We start from the raw sequence: 15,585 nt of genomic DNA on the forward strand, positions 1-15,585 counted from the left end.
CACAGGGTGCTAGAAAGTTAAAAAAAAAATCATGGTGTTAAAGAGCAAAGGAAAAAAAAAATGCATTAAACTTCAGGCCTGTTAAAGGTACCCTTGCCAATGGTGGACTATTAATGGCTCGCCCAGGAGAAGTGCATACTCAGAAATATTAAAAAGGCTATATAAATGTACTTTTCCAAGCAATTCCTGAGAAAATAAGATGCCTAGCAGAATTTTGTCAAATGTAGAAATAAAATCTAAGCGTTGACAGTCATTTAAAAATCTTTGCCATGGAGAACAGGGATACCCACATGTGGCAAAAGTGAATAGAAAGTTTAAACAAAATTGACTACTCACTTGTAGACTGTACCTCCGTTGCCATGACCAAGAGTGTCTCGATACCGTATGTCTTGTTCATTCATCTCCACAAGAAAGAAAGAAAAACAAAAAGGGTGTCATGCTGTGGATGGAAATGTCAAGGAAAAGCAACTCTGGGCCATAAACAACAAGCAGTCTGGGTCATTTCAAGTTCAGCTGCAAGAATGAGAAGATCAATACAACATTTGCTGTCCAATTTATAAAAGACGATACCAAGGGACAAAGTGATGGAAAGTTTAATGACAATTTGTTTGCCTGGGTCATTTCATTAAAGTTTGATAAAAGGTGTCAAAATGGAATGATATAACATAGCTCAAAAGGGTCAGGTCAGAGATACCAATAAGAACACAGTTTCTAGCACTACATATAACCAATGCCAAATAGGACTGCATATAACCAAAGTCAAACTTGGGAACACACACACACACACACAATCTAATTCACGGTCTGTAAATAAATCAGCCCCTGAAACCTCCTTAGGTGACCCTATAATTAACACTAAACAAACTGAATAATTTTAATGATTTTCCTAGAGTAAATATACCTTTTCTTTGGAAATGATGAATTAGTACACAGCAATAACTGGGTAGAAATCGTATTATGTTCATGGAAAAGTGCCAAATCAATGCACTTTAAAATTCACATATAGTCAAATATTATAATACATAAAGGGAAAACATATAATTGTGTAATTCTTGTAGTCATTTTTATAATTTAATATATAAAACAGTATATACATTTTCCCAGGTTTTGTAAAACTATTATACTACAAATACTAGTCTCATTTGTATCGTAAATAGTATCGATTTTAGTGCCCACAAAATAATGTTTTAGAGTTTTAAAGAACTCCCTAAATAATTATTTATCAAATGACTTTAAGACTAGTCAGACTATATTTGATACACTCAGTAATTTTCTACACACTGGTCCAGCTGCTTAAAAATTAACTGCCAACTTTGTTCACTAAGTGGCTTCAATAAAGGTGCTATTTTTCCATATAGCTAAAGCTTGGGAAAAGCCATACTAAGCCCTGAAAAAAAATCAATTTCCAGGGAATTGCACTGCCTTGCATGCACAGAAAATGGATGAAGTTTTTAATTCAATATCACCTGGAAAAAAATAGTTTGCTTTCAGACCATTATAGTAAAGCTTTAAGTATTTTGCTCTACTCTAAACTTCTACCAATTGAATAAAGCAAGCCTTCATTTATCAAGGGAAATATTTTCTTCTACACATTTCTGAAGCTGAAGCTTCAGAGAGCTGTGATAATTAGTACAGTGCAAGTAACAGAAACAGCTTCCTTTCGAAGCTGTTTTGCCAGTCTCTAAAAGAGTATTGACAGATTAATGTGTAAAGGCCAATTTCGCACACAACGTAACTGTAGTACAACCTGATTGATGCAATGTGCAATTAGCTAATTACTATATTTACGGTCAGTGGAGAAATGAGAGACAAGTCAGAAAAACTGGCAACTATTTCCCTTTACATTACTAATACAGGAAAAAAAAAAACCTCATATTTTAACCTATATAAAATATGTGGTATGAAGAAAAGAAAACCTCATTATTCTGGACCAAATGATAAATTTAAAGACAGCATGAAAAAAAAAGGAGCACATAAAGTAACTTGAGATGCTAAACTGGCAGAGTTGTTATTGGGTTTACTTTGATGGATGGGTATGAAGGATACATACGTAAATAGCGGTATCTAGTGGCAGGTACAAATAGGCTAATTCCTTTAAAACACTTCTTTAGATAGTCTAAACATAACTTTAACAACCTAATTTGTACGGTTAACTTGCCTAACAAGCTGTACCCTCATCATGGCTTGAAGTAAATTTCTAGAAGAGAGATATTTCACTCAAGTCCACAAATTAGTGGCATTGAGATTTAAGGGTAAGCAGGAAGTCGCTATAGGGTATATTGGAGCTGGGCCCTGGAGGGGCGCAATCTGTAGTCAAATCCCCTTTACCACCACCACTCCGTCAGGGCCTTCAAAGTAACAGGACTAGAAGTTTCCTCTTAGAAAGATATACACACCAAGACGTATTGATAGTATACATTCCAATAATACACTGGGACAGACCTAGGGCTTTGGATAGGCCTTGATTTTGTGGCATTTTGTTGGAGGAAAAGAAGGTAAAGGGCTAAGTATGGCATGTCTCCAAGTAGCTTTAACCATTCTAATTCCAACATCATAGTCTTTTTACCTCTACTACTCACTAGGTTGAAAAGAGAAGTGGAGCAGCCAGCCACCCAGCATCCCCAGCACTTCAACCTAAGCAGGCGTGATGGGCATACTAAACAGTCAGAAGATAAGAAATGTTGTGTGTGTATGTGTGTGTGTGCGCGCGTGCGTGTGCACGCATGTGAGCGCCTATGCATGTGAGAGCGACTGTATACACACTAAGCACTATACAAACAGATTCAAGAACAGAAATTTGGAATCCCTCAGATGATAAAGAAGACTGTAAGTGTCTCATAAAGATAAAAATGGTTTTGAAGAATAAGTTCTAGAACCATGTCACTTAAAAAGACAGTATCCATTAAAAGATGGTTAAAGTGTTTCTATGGTGTTTTAAAGTTTTATAGACCCTTGCTTAGCATATAAGCTTATTGAGAAATTTTTATGATTACAAATTCAGATTCTTTTTCTTATTTGAATTTTCTCATCTTTATGTGGTATATAAATATTATTCAGGTAAAAAAAGTTTTACATAGGAAAATTATTAGAGCCAATCTCATGAATTGATTAAAAACAAAATTTTCAGAATTTCATATCTCTGATCAAAATGTGTAACTTTAGTTGATCTCAACTACGAAAAAAATCAGTAAGAGGATCAACAATAACATTTTTGCCTTTTTAGTTTAGATAAGCATATTAATTCAACTTTTCAAAATGAAGCACAGGGAAAGTACTCATTATGATACGAAAGTGAGGTTTGAAAGCCACAGAGTACAACATTTAAATATTATAGTTAGAATCAGGTATCTTAAAAGTCACAACATTTTAAGCATTTAGCCCAATTCATTTAGGTCACATAACTAGTCAATAACAACTAGTCAAGGCTAGAACTCAGTCTTGCAGTATACTCTACTCGATGCTATTTATCTCAGCACCTGACCTCACGTGTACGTATGAAGAGGCATCTTCTCCATCCATGGTTACCGGCCCACATTAAGGAAAGGAAAATAATCAACTGAAGGGCACTTGAAACTGAAAAGCAATTTCATGAGCTATGGTATTGGTTTTTAAGAAGAGAATTATTTTTAAAATTCTATTGCTCTTTCTATAGAAAAGAGGTGAAAAAGTTTTTATTCAATAAAGACACCAAAATAAATTTTAAATATAACTTAAGTTCCTCGTTTGGACTAAAAAAAAAAAAAAAGCAAACAAAAGGCAAGACAACAGATGAGAGGGTGGAGAAAGAAAAAGCCATGAGAGTTACAATTATGTGTCAACTGCCAAGACAGCAAATGATCTGGGAGAAATGACTGGCACTGGGCTCTGCTCCTACTGAGAGGCAGGGGCCATAAAAGAAATGTACACACGACAACCCAGGGCAGAAAGGTTGTGTTTGTGAGGGTAGAGGAGGGTGTCGTGTAGTCTGCACTTACATGCACAGTCTCATTTATGTTTCAATCTTCATATGGGATCTAAGATGAATCGTAAGAATCTAAGAGTTTTATATACTGGTGATAATACAGTCTTTAAAGCTAATTTTACAGGAGAATATCTATTTTTCTTCTTCCTTTTTTTCCCTAAATACAAAAAAGTTTTCTAAAGGCATTTGAAGTTCTCAAAATACTAGCCAAACATGCAGCAGGATCAGAATTAGTTCCAGATCTGTGACTTCTCAGGACATTTATACTTGATTTATTTTGAAGAAAACACTGTCACAGAATCTCCTACAAAATCTAAAATACAAAAAAAGGAGAAACATCTTTAGAGATGCAAAGGTCGAAGTTACACATCCTTGGAATAACTGTGTAGTCTTTAAATCCTATAAATTGACCCAGTGGACCATTTTTAATCAGTTTCAAATCAAGGGCCAATGTTAAACAGATGATACCGCACTCTAAAACTGAATTGAGAAAAAACAGACCCAGAAAACATATCAGTGTTACTGATTTATAGTTATAAATAAAACATGCCAAAAACCTTATAATTCTTTTAAGATAGAAAAGAATCCTCCATCATAAAGCAATAACAGAAAAACAATGTCTCTATTCCGAAGACTAAATGTTAAATTTTTTAAAAAGTGCTTGATTTAATATAATATTAATGAAATTAATGGGAAAAATGAAATGGAATTCAATTATGGATCAGCAGAAAAAACATTCTTTATTATCTGCCTATGTTAAGAAGAATCAGTACCTATCGTTTATAAATCATTAAAATAAAAATGCTCAATTAATCCTTATTTTATATGTAAAGGTCTGACAGAAACTATTCCTATCACTAGACCTTTGCTTTACAAATCGAAGCAATAATGGTTTCAGAAAGCAGTCACACTCTATGAGCAGACAATTGGAGAGATTTAGTAAATCCCACTTTATAGAGCAGAGACTAATCGGAAAACACAAGCCAGTCAAATGTTTCTTATGAACTGTTGACATTATATCAATGCTGAATCAATTGGTGGCATTTACTCTGAGTGACAGAAAAGAAATAAATATTTATATCACATAACCTATATCAATGAACCCAGGCAGAAAGCTATTTCTAACCTGTCAATATTTGATTATCTTGAAGAATCATGTCCCTTTCTTTTAATGATTAATATGAATTCCTTATTAAATCTAAGTGGAGGCTAGTGGAAAGGCAAATCATTATTAATGCTTGAGAGCATAAACCACTAAAATAAAAAACTACGTTCAAGTGTTAAAAGTATCGTTAAATGTGACTTACATCTTCCATATCAAGTGGTGTCAGTATTCAGCCCAGAAATTTATTGATGCCACAACTGAGCACATTACCTCACTGCAATGCAATCTCCCTCACTCTTTAGTTACTCTATAACACCAAGCAATTGAGGAATTAGTAGAAGGAAGAATTTTGAAGACTTCCAAAGGTGGTTGGTTTGTTTATGAATGAAAATAAATATAAAAAAGGCTATCTTTAAGAGAAAGAAAATGCCATATTGTTATAATGTGGGGTTATCACATTCCCAAGGGAAAACAATAAACAATCTTTAAGTGTCAAAAACCATTGCTATGACAATCTTCCACCACAGAGAACCTTATAACTGAGGCTGCTAAGATATTTATGGTACTAGGTTTATTGTCAAAACATTAGGAACATTTCAGAATGTTTATTTTTGCAGTAGAAATAAACCGTTTTTCATTTTTGAAAGATGAATCTAAGACAGGTTATTTTCCATTGCCTGGATTGAACAAATGTAGTTAAAGCTTCTTAATTTATGTCAATTTTGAAATATATTTTCCAGCTGAAGAACGCAAGTGACTCATACATAAATTACAACTAGATACTGAACATAAATATCCTAGGCCTAATATTGCTGCTTTTAGTCAGGTTTTGTTTCATAATGGTTCTGAAGATATACAGGGCACTAGAGGGACATATGTGTGGACCTCAATCTAAACAAACCTTGGCTGCTTAAAGTTAAAAGTATTAGATAAACATGATCTAAAATTGAGACCATCAAGATTATATATATAACAACAAATTCTCTTTGGCTGTATATATTTTTAAAGACTAGAATTCACATACTCTGGATGACAATTAGATGTCAGAACCAGATCAACTTTTTTCTAACTGTATGCAAGGGATTGTACACTAAATAAGTAAGGCTTCCAGAAGTACCACCATAGAGGTACCGTTTTAAGGCATACACATTTATTAAGCCACAAAGTTACAGGTGATATTAAAGGACAAGCATGAGGACCCAGCTTTGTCTTCCTGACATGCTCCACTACAAGTACTTGATTCATGAAATGCCAACGAGGCTTGGAGAGGTCAGCATGTGAAGGCACTGAATAAGCATCTGAGATAATTAAGATTTCAGCCTTCGAAACATGGACGGGAAGTGAACAGCAGTTAAGAAAATCAATAAGAGTCTTTTATTTGCAGTGACACAGATGTCTCAGTCAATAGAGCCTAATAGGCAGCCTTAATCGCAATGGACAGGCGCCTGCCTCCAAGGCTATCAAAGGGCTTCCTCTATAACAAACATTAAAACACATTTATGTTGCTATTGAAGAATCGAGGACCCTGTAGGTAGCTTAATTTACCAGTGTATGTTTAAAAGCACTATATACTATTTCAGATGTGTCCATTTACTTGAATCAAAATTAGTGAGAAATAACTGGCCTGCAGGCCCGTTTGTCCCTCTCTGTGGCTAGATTAGGTCATGCAGCTTTTAGATGGCTAGGCAACCAGGAAAATCAGGGCTCCTAAAACCCAAGAATTTTAAATGCCAGAGAGCTGCTGTTACGTTCTCCCTGAAAAGAAAGTGTTAGTTTCAGTACAAAAGAACGTGCTAAGGTGAGAAAGTAAGTTTTTTTTTTCCCCCTCACCAAAGATAATGAAAGAAATAGTCACCTCAGGATATAGGGCCATTTCGACAACCTATGGGTTGACACACTTGTTCAGAACTGATTAAGTTTTTTTAAACTGAGATGGCAGCAGGGTGTGTACATGGTACTTCAATCTGCTGGGAGTGAAACCCATTAGCACAGTTTGAAAAACGTGCTGCAAATTGTTCTGCCAATCAAATTAAGCCATGTAATTCATTTATGACAAGAAGACATGCACAGACTCTTTATCTGCTTATTAAGTTTATGGATACAAAAACTAGACAGTAATAAGTTACTACTATCTGAAAACATTAATATGTAGACACCTACCTGGCCATTGGCTAATATTTTTTTCAGTTCAGCAGAAGACTTCTTTAAGCTGAAAAGGGAAAACATAATTTTTAATGGCAAGATCACTGACAACTTTGAACACCATCGAAAATTCTAGACCAAAATACACCTTTGTTTTAGGTATAGATATGGACTACACACATTCTATGCCCTTCTCCCTGTATAATATTTTTTCAAAAGTAACTGGCCAAATGGCAAAGGTATTAATAAAGAGACTAAAACCCATTAGTACTTTAAACGATAATGAAGCCTATAGTCAAAATGAAGCTAGATTATTGTATTGATTACTTTAGTGACTTTTTGGGGAGCTATTAGTTCTGCTGCCTTTGGGTGGCCTTTCAGTGGCTATTTTATGTGGACTCTTCATCTGCTAAATACAAAGTACTTAACGATACACTCTTAGAACGTTCACAGCAAACAAAGATTACAGAACTTCAAAAGATAAAATGGTTTAAATCCTGACCTCTTACTGTAGTTGAGTTACAATTCAGCTTCCTAGGAAGCAAATGTATAGTAGAAATAAATGCTGGTATTCACTAGCTGTGTGCTCTAGGGCAAGTTACTTATCCTCTCTGAATTTCAATTATTCTCTTTCTATAAAATGTGGGAAATAACTTTGTAGAGTAACCAAGAAAATTAAATATTATAAGGTCCTTGTTTTTCTGTAGGGCTACTATATGTCTTGCACATAGTAAGTGTTAAATAAATTTCAGCTGCCTTTTCTTTCCTTTCCTGTAGGTATGAGACCCAGAGTTATTTAAGGAATATGAAAATGTTATTTTCTGAACACATGATTATGTAAACATTTATGTACGTGAGCTTAGTGGCCAAGGGTTGCACTGAAGTCCTTCTAGCTTTAAAATGAGTTATATCTGTATATAACCAACCAGTTAGTAGAGTGGCATATAAAATAGTACCTCCTCCTATCAATGTTCTGATTTGAAATTTAAAGCTTGTTAATTCTATTCTTTATTCTGACCCTTTACATCCACCAAATTAACTCTCCTCCCTGTGTTAGTCATCTGTGTAGATGTCTTTCATGCCACCACACCCTTCCCCAGAATCAGAAGCTTCCTGAGAACACAGATCACATCTTACCTATCTACATATTCCATTACCTTCCCACCCTTAAACCTAGTTAAGTGCCTTGGCATGTGCCAAGTGTTCGATAAATGGTAATCATTGTTCTGGTTGTTACTACATGGTAGTAATACACACACACACACACATTTATTTGGTACCTTTAATAAGTTACATTTGAAAAAATCTCAGACTGTAAGTTTGATCACAATCATCACTCTAAGTTATAATTACTCTTTTTTCTAAATACTTCTTAAACTTCCACTTAGGCCAAATACAGACCACTGAGCCTTAGTCTTTAATTTCCCCAGATTTTATAAAACCAAGGGTTCTAAACTTTAATCATGTCCTCCCAAGTCTAAGAATTCATGGACTAAAGTGGCAGTTAAGAATTTTGTAGAATGGGGCTAAAGCTAGAACTCACAATGTTATAATATACCAAAAAATAAACAACTGCTCAAAATCAGTCCAGTTAAAAAAATAGTAATAGCAGCTACCATTTACTGAGTAATGACCATGTGCCAAGCACTGTGCTAAATGCTATTACTTATTAGCTTGATTTAATCCTCAAAATAACTACACCCTGTGGTGGTATAGTTATTCCTAATTTATAAAGGAAACTAAGGTACAGACCTTGCTGAAAGTCAGTCTCTCTCTCTCAACATACACACATACTTTTTTTTTCCCTTAGAAACATTTAGATCCTTCTATTGCCATAGATGACTCCCAATTGAATAGTTGCAATTATTATAAAAACAGAAATTACCAAACAATGCCCAGGCGATGTTTCTCCACAGATATTCCATTATGTCATACAACTTGAAATAATAACATTTTGATTCATTGCATTTACAAAACACCTTTCATCCAAGAAACGAAACGTGATTTCTTAATACGGCTTCATCAATCTTCTAACACCAGAGGAAGAGAGATGGAAAATTTAATTATCCTAATTTTACAGAAAGAGAAAGCCAAGATGTTTTGAAAAGGTCTTGCCTTGGCAGTAGGACTCAAATTCAGTAATTACGGTCTAGGAACACTATGTGGATTAGTAAACTCAGTTTAATAAATGGTCATCCACCTAAGGCAATGCTTGGAGTAACAGAAAAAAGCTGATTCATTATGCCAATATCTGACTACCAACTTGGTCTGGTGAAAAAAATATATCTACATATCCTGGCATTTTCTTTGTGCCCCAGTTTACTCAATATTTGATTTACCTGCATGGTTATAGTGACTTGAGCTATCAAAAAATCTCTTTTAAAACATTTAAAAAATTTAAATGATACAATTATAACCTGGGTATGACACTTTAAAAGGAACATTGTGACATCTAAAGGAGAGTAAAAGGGTGAGAGGACTAGAAATAATGTCGTATCAGAAAAACTAAGTGAATTGAAAGAATTTAATCCAGAGATCAGACTTAAAGGGAATGTAAATTTGTTCGTTCGTTCGTTCATTCATTCATTCATTCATTCATTCAAGTATTACTATCTCCCACGTACTAAACATCACGCTGGGAATTGGAAATTCAGCAATATATATACTACAGTCACTGCTATCACAGAGCACAGAACCTACTCGGGACAGAGACAATTATAATAAAACTTACCAACTGCTACAGTAAGGCAAGCCCAGGGGGAGTTATGAGAATTCATAGAAGGGATACCTGGTGTAGACTGGGAAGTAGGTAATAATCAGGGGTGGGGTTTATTTATTTATTTTATTATTTATTATTATTTATGCCTACAGCACCTGGACTTCCTAGGTGGTCTCCCATCCAAGTACTAACCAGGCCCGACCCTGCTTAGCTTCCGAGATCAGACATCGGGCTTGTTGAGGGTGGCATGGCCGTAGACCATGGACTGTGGCTCCACAGGGGTGCGAACCCAGGACCTTCTGCGTGTAAAGCAGACGTGCTAACCACATACAGGGGTGGTGTTTAGAAAAAGATAATAGCTTTGTTCCTCAAAGATCAGCCAGACTAAATGCAGAAGAGATTAAAAGAGGAGGAAAGCAGGAAAGAGGCAGCAGCAGATGCGAAGGCCCAGTAGTAAAAGGAAATGTGATCCATTAAGAGTACCACGTGTTCATCAGCAGACCCTGAAGGTCAGGCAGGAAGGGGTGGAGTGACAGACCAGGGGCCTGGAGTGGGCAGAGGACCCACAAGTGAAAGACCATTGCTTACCTGCTATGGAGGGTACACTCTGTCTGGGGAGTAAAGGGGGAATGATGGGACGATCACGCTGGTTGCAGTATGGAGGAGAGACTGCAGTGGGGCAAGACTGGAAGGAGGAAACAATTAGGAGACTGTGGCAGTGATCTAGAGCTTGAATGACCTTTGCATTAACAGGGGTGCTGGGAAGTAGATAGACTTGAGAGTGATTCAGAAGGCAGAACCTACAAATGTAGGCACTGACTGGATATATAGCTGAGGAAGGCCCAGGAGTTAGGGTAGGATGACTGGCTGGTCATCTGGAGTAAGCAACTGGGTGGATATGGGGGAATTTACTGAGACAGGAAATGTAGGAGAAGGAGTATGTTTGGAGGGAAGACAATTAGAAGAGAGAACAGCCCTGCTCTGAGGGTTAAACCAAATCTTCATGAGCAGGTGCTAAAGGGAGACAAATCTCAGCTCGCGAAAAAGAACTAATATTTAGCTACATGAAAATGGAAGGGGCTGCCTTAACCAATAAAGTGCATTCCTGCCACAGAGATGTTCAGGGAGAGCAAGGATGGTCGTTTGGCAAGGAGTGGGGATGTCAAGCATCTAAAGAGAGCATGGTTAGATTAGTGCTTCTGCTTCTTTCTCCACACCAGAGGCCGAACCTTTTATAAACACAGAATTGGCCCTGGCACTTGCCTGCTCAAAGTCATCTAATGGCTTGCCAATACACTGAGAGAAAAATTCAGACACAAGGCCCTGCATGATCTGACTCCTGTACATCTCCTTTTCTCATATCACTCTCCTCCCCTCTCTCCATACCTTCCCCCAACTCAGCACCCCTCCCTGTGCTCCAGCCAAACTGGTCTACTTACAAGTATGCTGAGCTCCTTCTCCACACCAGGGCCTTCACATATGCTCCCCCTCCCTCTGAAATGCCTTTCTCTGACTCTTGATGTAGCTGGATCCTTCTCATCCTTCAGGCCTAGATGGAATGTCACTCTCCCCCAAAGAGTCTTCCTTAAGCACCCAGTCTAAATCTAAACATTCCTGCCTAGTGTGCTCTCTCTTCGTAATATGCTTATTTCCTTTATAACACTAACTATAAAATATAATTACTTTTACATTTGTTGTTGTTGTTTTTTTTAATCTGTGTGCTCCAAAGGACAGGGACCATATTGTATTCCTAGTGCGTAGCACAGCACCTAATGAATAGGAGGCACTCAATAAATACTTTTGATTAGATATCAATATGGGGCACAGAACATGGCCAACCCAGGGTAGCATATTGAAATTATCTGTAGGACTTTTTCAAATTGTATTCCTCTCATAACAGAAATCACTACTGGAGCAAACCACCATTATTATCTGGGAGGCTGTCACACACTAAGAACAGATGCTGTAACAAAAGGCTGAGGACCACTAAATCAGATAGTCTCTGTCTAGTCCTAAGATTTTATAACACTCTGTGAGTATAATTAATTTTTTTAAACCCAAGTTAATTCATTCATGTTGTTAAAACCAAATCTGAGAGAACTGAAAGGATATCCTGCTTCTTTTCTGTCTTATCATCTTTTTCAATTCTATTCTCTTTTTATACTATGATAAAATTTGACCTAAAACGCCAGGGAAAGTCCTTGTTTTTCCTCAAGGCTCATGGTCAGTCTGTCTGAACAACATCTTTTTTGGAAGTAGTAATAACTAAATGCCCAGCCTTCTTTGAACTGAGAGTAACAAGTGACCTTCAGTCTCCATGCCTCCACTCAGTTGAGCCATGGCTCACAGGTCCAATGAGCAGGAAGAGAGAAGCTACAAAGCATTGCCTGGCAGGGCCAAGCCCTTGGATGAGAACTAAAAGACGTGTACCTCTCGTGACCACAAGACAGAAGATACACTGGTGAATAATCAGGCTGTATCTTAAGGCAGAATAAATTGTTTAAGAAGAAGACACACTTTTAGAGTAATGTGTTCATAACAGGAAAGCTGGTGGGTAGATATACCGACACTATTATAAAGCAATCAAGGAAGTGACTTTTGGGGAGGAGATGGGAGAATAAAGAGTAAGAAGTAGAGATTTTTATAGTAAAATCCTCTGGCAAAAGAGCCAAGACTCAGGGTTAAGAGGAGAAGGAGAGGTATGAAAGGGAAAGTAGAAACCTAAACTACATCTCAGTTGATAAAGAGCTGTGCAAATATTGGCTACAGTCCTAAAGCCAAATAAACCTGGGCACAGAATGGAAGGGTTTTCTGATATCACGTTGGCTTTTCAGTCACTAATATGAATACATACATGCAGAATGATCACCTTCACAGGGTCACCTTCAACTACAGGCATACTTTGTTTTATTGTGCTTTGCTTTATTGCATTTGGCAGATACTCTGTTTTTCACAAAGTGAAGTTTGTGGCAACCCTGACTTGATCAAATCTATTGGTGTCATTTTTTTCAACAGTATTTGCTCACTAAGTGTCTCTGTGTCACATTTTGTTAATTCTCAGAATATTTCAAACCTTTTCTTTACTACTGTATTTGTTATAGTGATCTGTAATCAGTGATCTTTGTGTTACTTTTGGAACTGTTTTGGGGTGCCACAAATGATGCCCATGTAAGACAGCAAACCTAATCAATAAATGCTATGTGTTCTGACTGCTCCATTAACTAGTCATTCCCACTTCTCTCCCTCTCCCCCAGTCTCCCTATTCCCTGACATACAATAATGTTGAATTTAGACCAATTAATAACCCTACAAGTTTTCAAGAGATAGCTAGAGAGGAGGAGTCAATGACTGGCTTTAAAGCTTTGAAGGATAGGCTGACTCTCTTGTTAGGGGCTAATGCAGTTCGTGACTTTAACAGTGTTCATTTATCACTCCAAAAATCCTAGTGCCCTTAAGAATTATGCTAAATCTACTTTGCCTGTGCTCCATAAATGGAACAACAAAGCCTGAGGGACAGCACATCTATTTACAGTATGGTTTACTGAATACTTAAAGCCCACTGTTGAGACCTATTACTCAGAACAAAAGATTTCTTTCCAAATATTACTGCTCATTGACAATGAGCCTGGTCACCCAAGAGCTCTGATGAAGATGTACAATGAGATTAATGTTGTTTTCATGCCTGCTAACACAACAACCTTTCTGCAGCCCATAGATCAAGGAGAAATTTCGACTTTCAAGTCTTATTACTTAAGAAATACATTTTATAAGGCTATAGCTGCCAAAGATACTGATCCCTCTGATGGATTTGGGCAAAGTAAATTGAAAACCTTCCGGAAAGAATTCATCATTATCATGTTTATGGGAAGAGATCAAAATACCAACATTAACAGAAGTTTTGAAGAAGTTGAATCCAAACCTTATGGGTAATTTTTAGGGGTTCAAGACTTCAGCGGAGGAAGTAACTGCAGATGTGATGGAAACAGTAAGAGAATTAGAACTAGAATTAGAACTTGAGCCTGAAGAAGTGACTGAATTGCTGCATGACAAAATTTCAACAGATGAGGAGTTGTTTCTTATGGACGAGCAAAGGGAGTAGTTTCTTGAGATGGAATCTACTCCTGGTGAAGATAATGTGAGTGAATACTGTTGAAATTACAACACAGGATTTAGAATATTACATAAACTTAGTTGATAAAGCAGAAGCAGAGTTTGAGAGGATTGCCTCTAACTTTGAAAGTTTTACTGTGAGTAAAATGCTGTCAAGCAGCATTGCATGCTACAGAGAATTTATTCATGAGAGGAAGAGTCAATCGATGCAGCAAACTTCATTGTTGTCTTATTTTTTAAAATTGCCAGTCATCCCAACCTTCAGCAACTACCACCCTGATCAGGCGGCAAGACTCCATTAGCAAAAAGATTATGACTTGCTTAAGGTTCAGATGATGGTTAGTATTTTTTAGCAATAAAATATTTTTTAATCAAGGTATGTACCTTTTTTTGACATAATACTATTGCACACTTAAGCAACTACCGTATAGTGTAAACATAACTTTTATATGTACGGGGGAACCAAAAAATTTGTGTGGCTCACTTTATTGTGATATTTACTTTATTGTGGGGGTCTGGAACTGAACCTGCAATATCTCCAAGGTACGCATGTACAGTAATATGATGTTTACTAGCTGAATAACTGAATGTATAACCAAGATGACCTAGAATTCTATTAGCTTAAGCATCAAACAATTTACAAACCAGGTCATTACGGCATTAAATAATCAAAGGCACTGAATTTTCTGTATAATTTGGAGACGAAAGGAAAACAATTCCACAAACTAAAATTAATACTTTAACATGTCAAATTTCATCTTTCTCTATAAGGTCTTTTTTCTTTAGTCGATAAATAGCTAGGGTTACCTAACTGGTCAAATTTCTTCTTAGCCACATACACTTTTTTTGGTTTTATAGAAAAGAGGTGTCATCCCACACACCTCTTCTCCACCCCCAACTTTGTAGATAATTATGCTTATGGGCACACTTCACTTGCTCTCACCTACTGCTTGAAAGTGAATCCGAGACTGCTGGGCTGCTGTGTTGAGAGGGTCCAGCCCGGGTATTCACCTATAAATAAAGAATCTTGATCAGTCTTGTGTTCTGAGGACACAGTTCTAATTAACCTATAATTTGCCACAAATTTCCATTTCACTATGAAGGTTAATTAGTTTGTTGTTAGACTCATGGTTGGAGTCTATTCAGTATATAGGTTACAGAGCTATACAACCTGTATATTATATAATATTCTGTTACTGTCATTATTCAAATACTTAAACAGTGCTGAAAAAAGGGAGAGATAAATAGGGGAAATTTTTCATTCATTGTCTAGAACCCAATTCTATTTTAGAGAAAAATTCCATTCACTGTTGTTTTGTTTCATATACAAAAATGATATGTTCAAAAAAGTACATTAAGAATACACCCAGGGGTCAGCAGTGAACCTCAAGTTGTCATATCCTTCCAGCTCTAAAACTGAGAATATTGCAGAATGTTTCTTATTCACTGAAAAATGAGGTCCAACTAATTATTAAAATGTTTGAATCTAATACAATACCCAGCTTTTCTTTCAAATGTAAAGCCTTAAGCAGACATGCAGAAATCAAA

At 36.5% G+C, this 15,585-nt stretch overlaps 1 protein-coding gene and 1 pseudogene across 11 annotated transcripts in view; both read right to left on the reverse strand.

The window, feature by feature from the left end:
* MAP2K5 (mitogen-activated protein kinase kinase 5) overlaps window positions 1-15,585 on the reverse strand; it is a 235,931-nt gene that overhangs the window by 182,059 nt on the left and 38,287 nt on the right. For all 11 annotated transcript variants that reach the window (XM_039865210.1, XM_039865221.1, XM_039865213.1 and 8 more), the window contains exons 6-8: window positions 14,981-15,048; window positions 7,227-7,275; window positions 337-401 (exon numbers count right to left, since the gene is read on the reverse strand). In XM_039865210.1, coding sequence (XP_039721144.1) covers window positions 337-401; window positions 7,227-7,275; window positions 14,981-15,048 — 182 coding nt within the window. The remainder of the gene's footprint in view (window positions 1-336; window positions 402-7,226; window positions 7,276-14,980; window positions 15,049-15,585) is intronic.
* LOC120604647 (uncharacterized) lies at window positions 10,071-10,186 on the reverse strand (annotated as a pseudogene).

This window comes from Pteropus medius, unplaced genomic scaffold (assembly GCF_902729225.1).
Source record: "Pteropus medius unplaced genomic scaffold, Ma_sr-lr_union100, whole genome shotgun sequence".
Taxonomy (NCBI): domain Eukaryota; kingdom Metazoa; phylum Chordata; class Mammalia; order Chiroptera; family Pteropodidae; genus Pteropus; species Pteropus medius.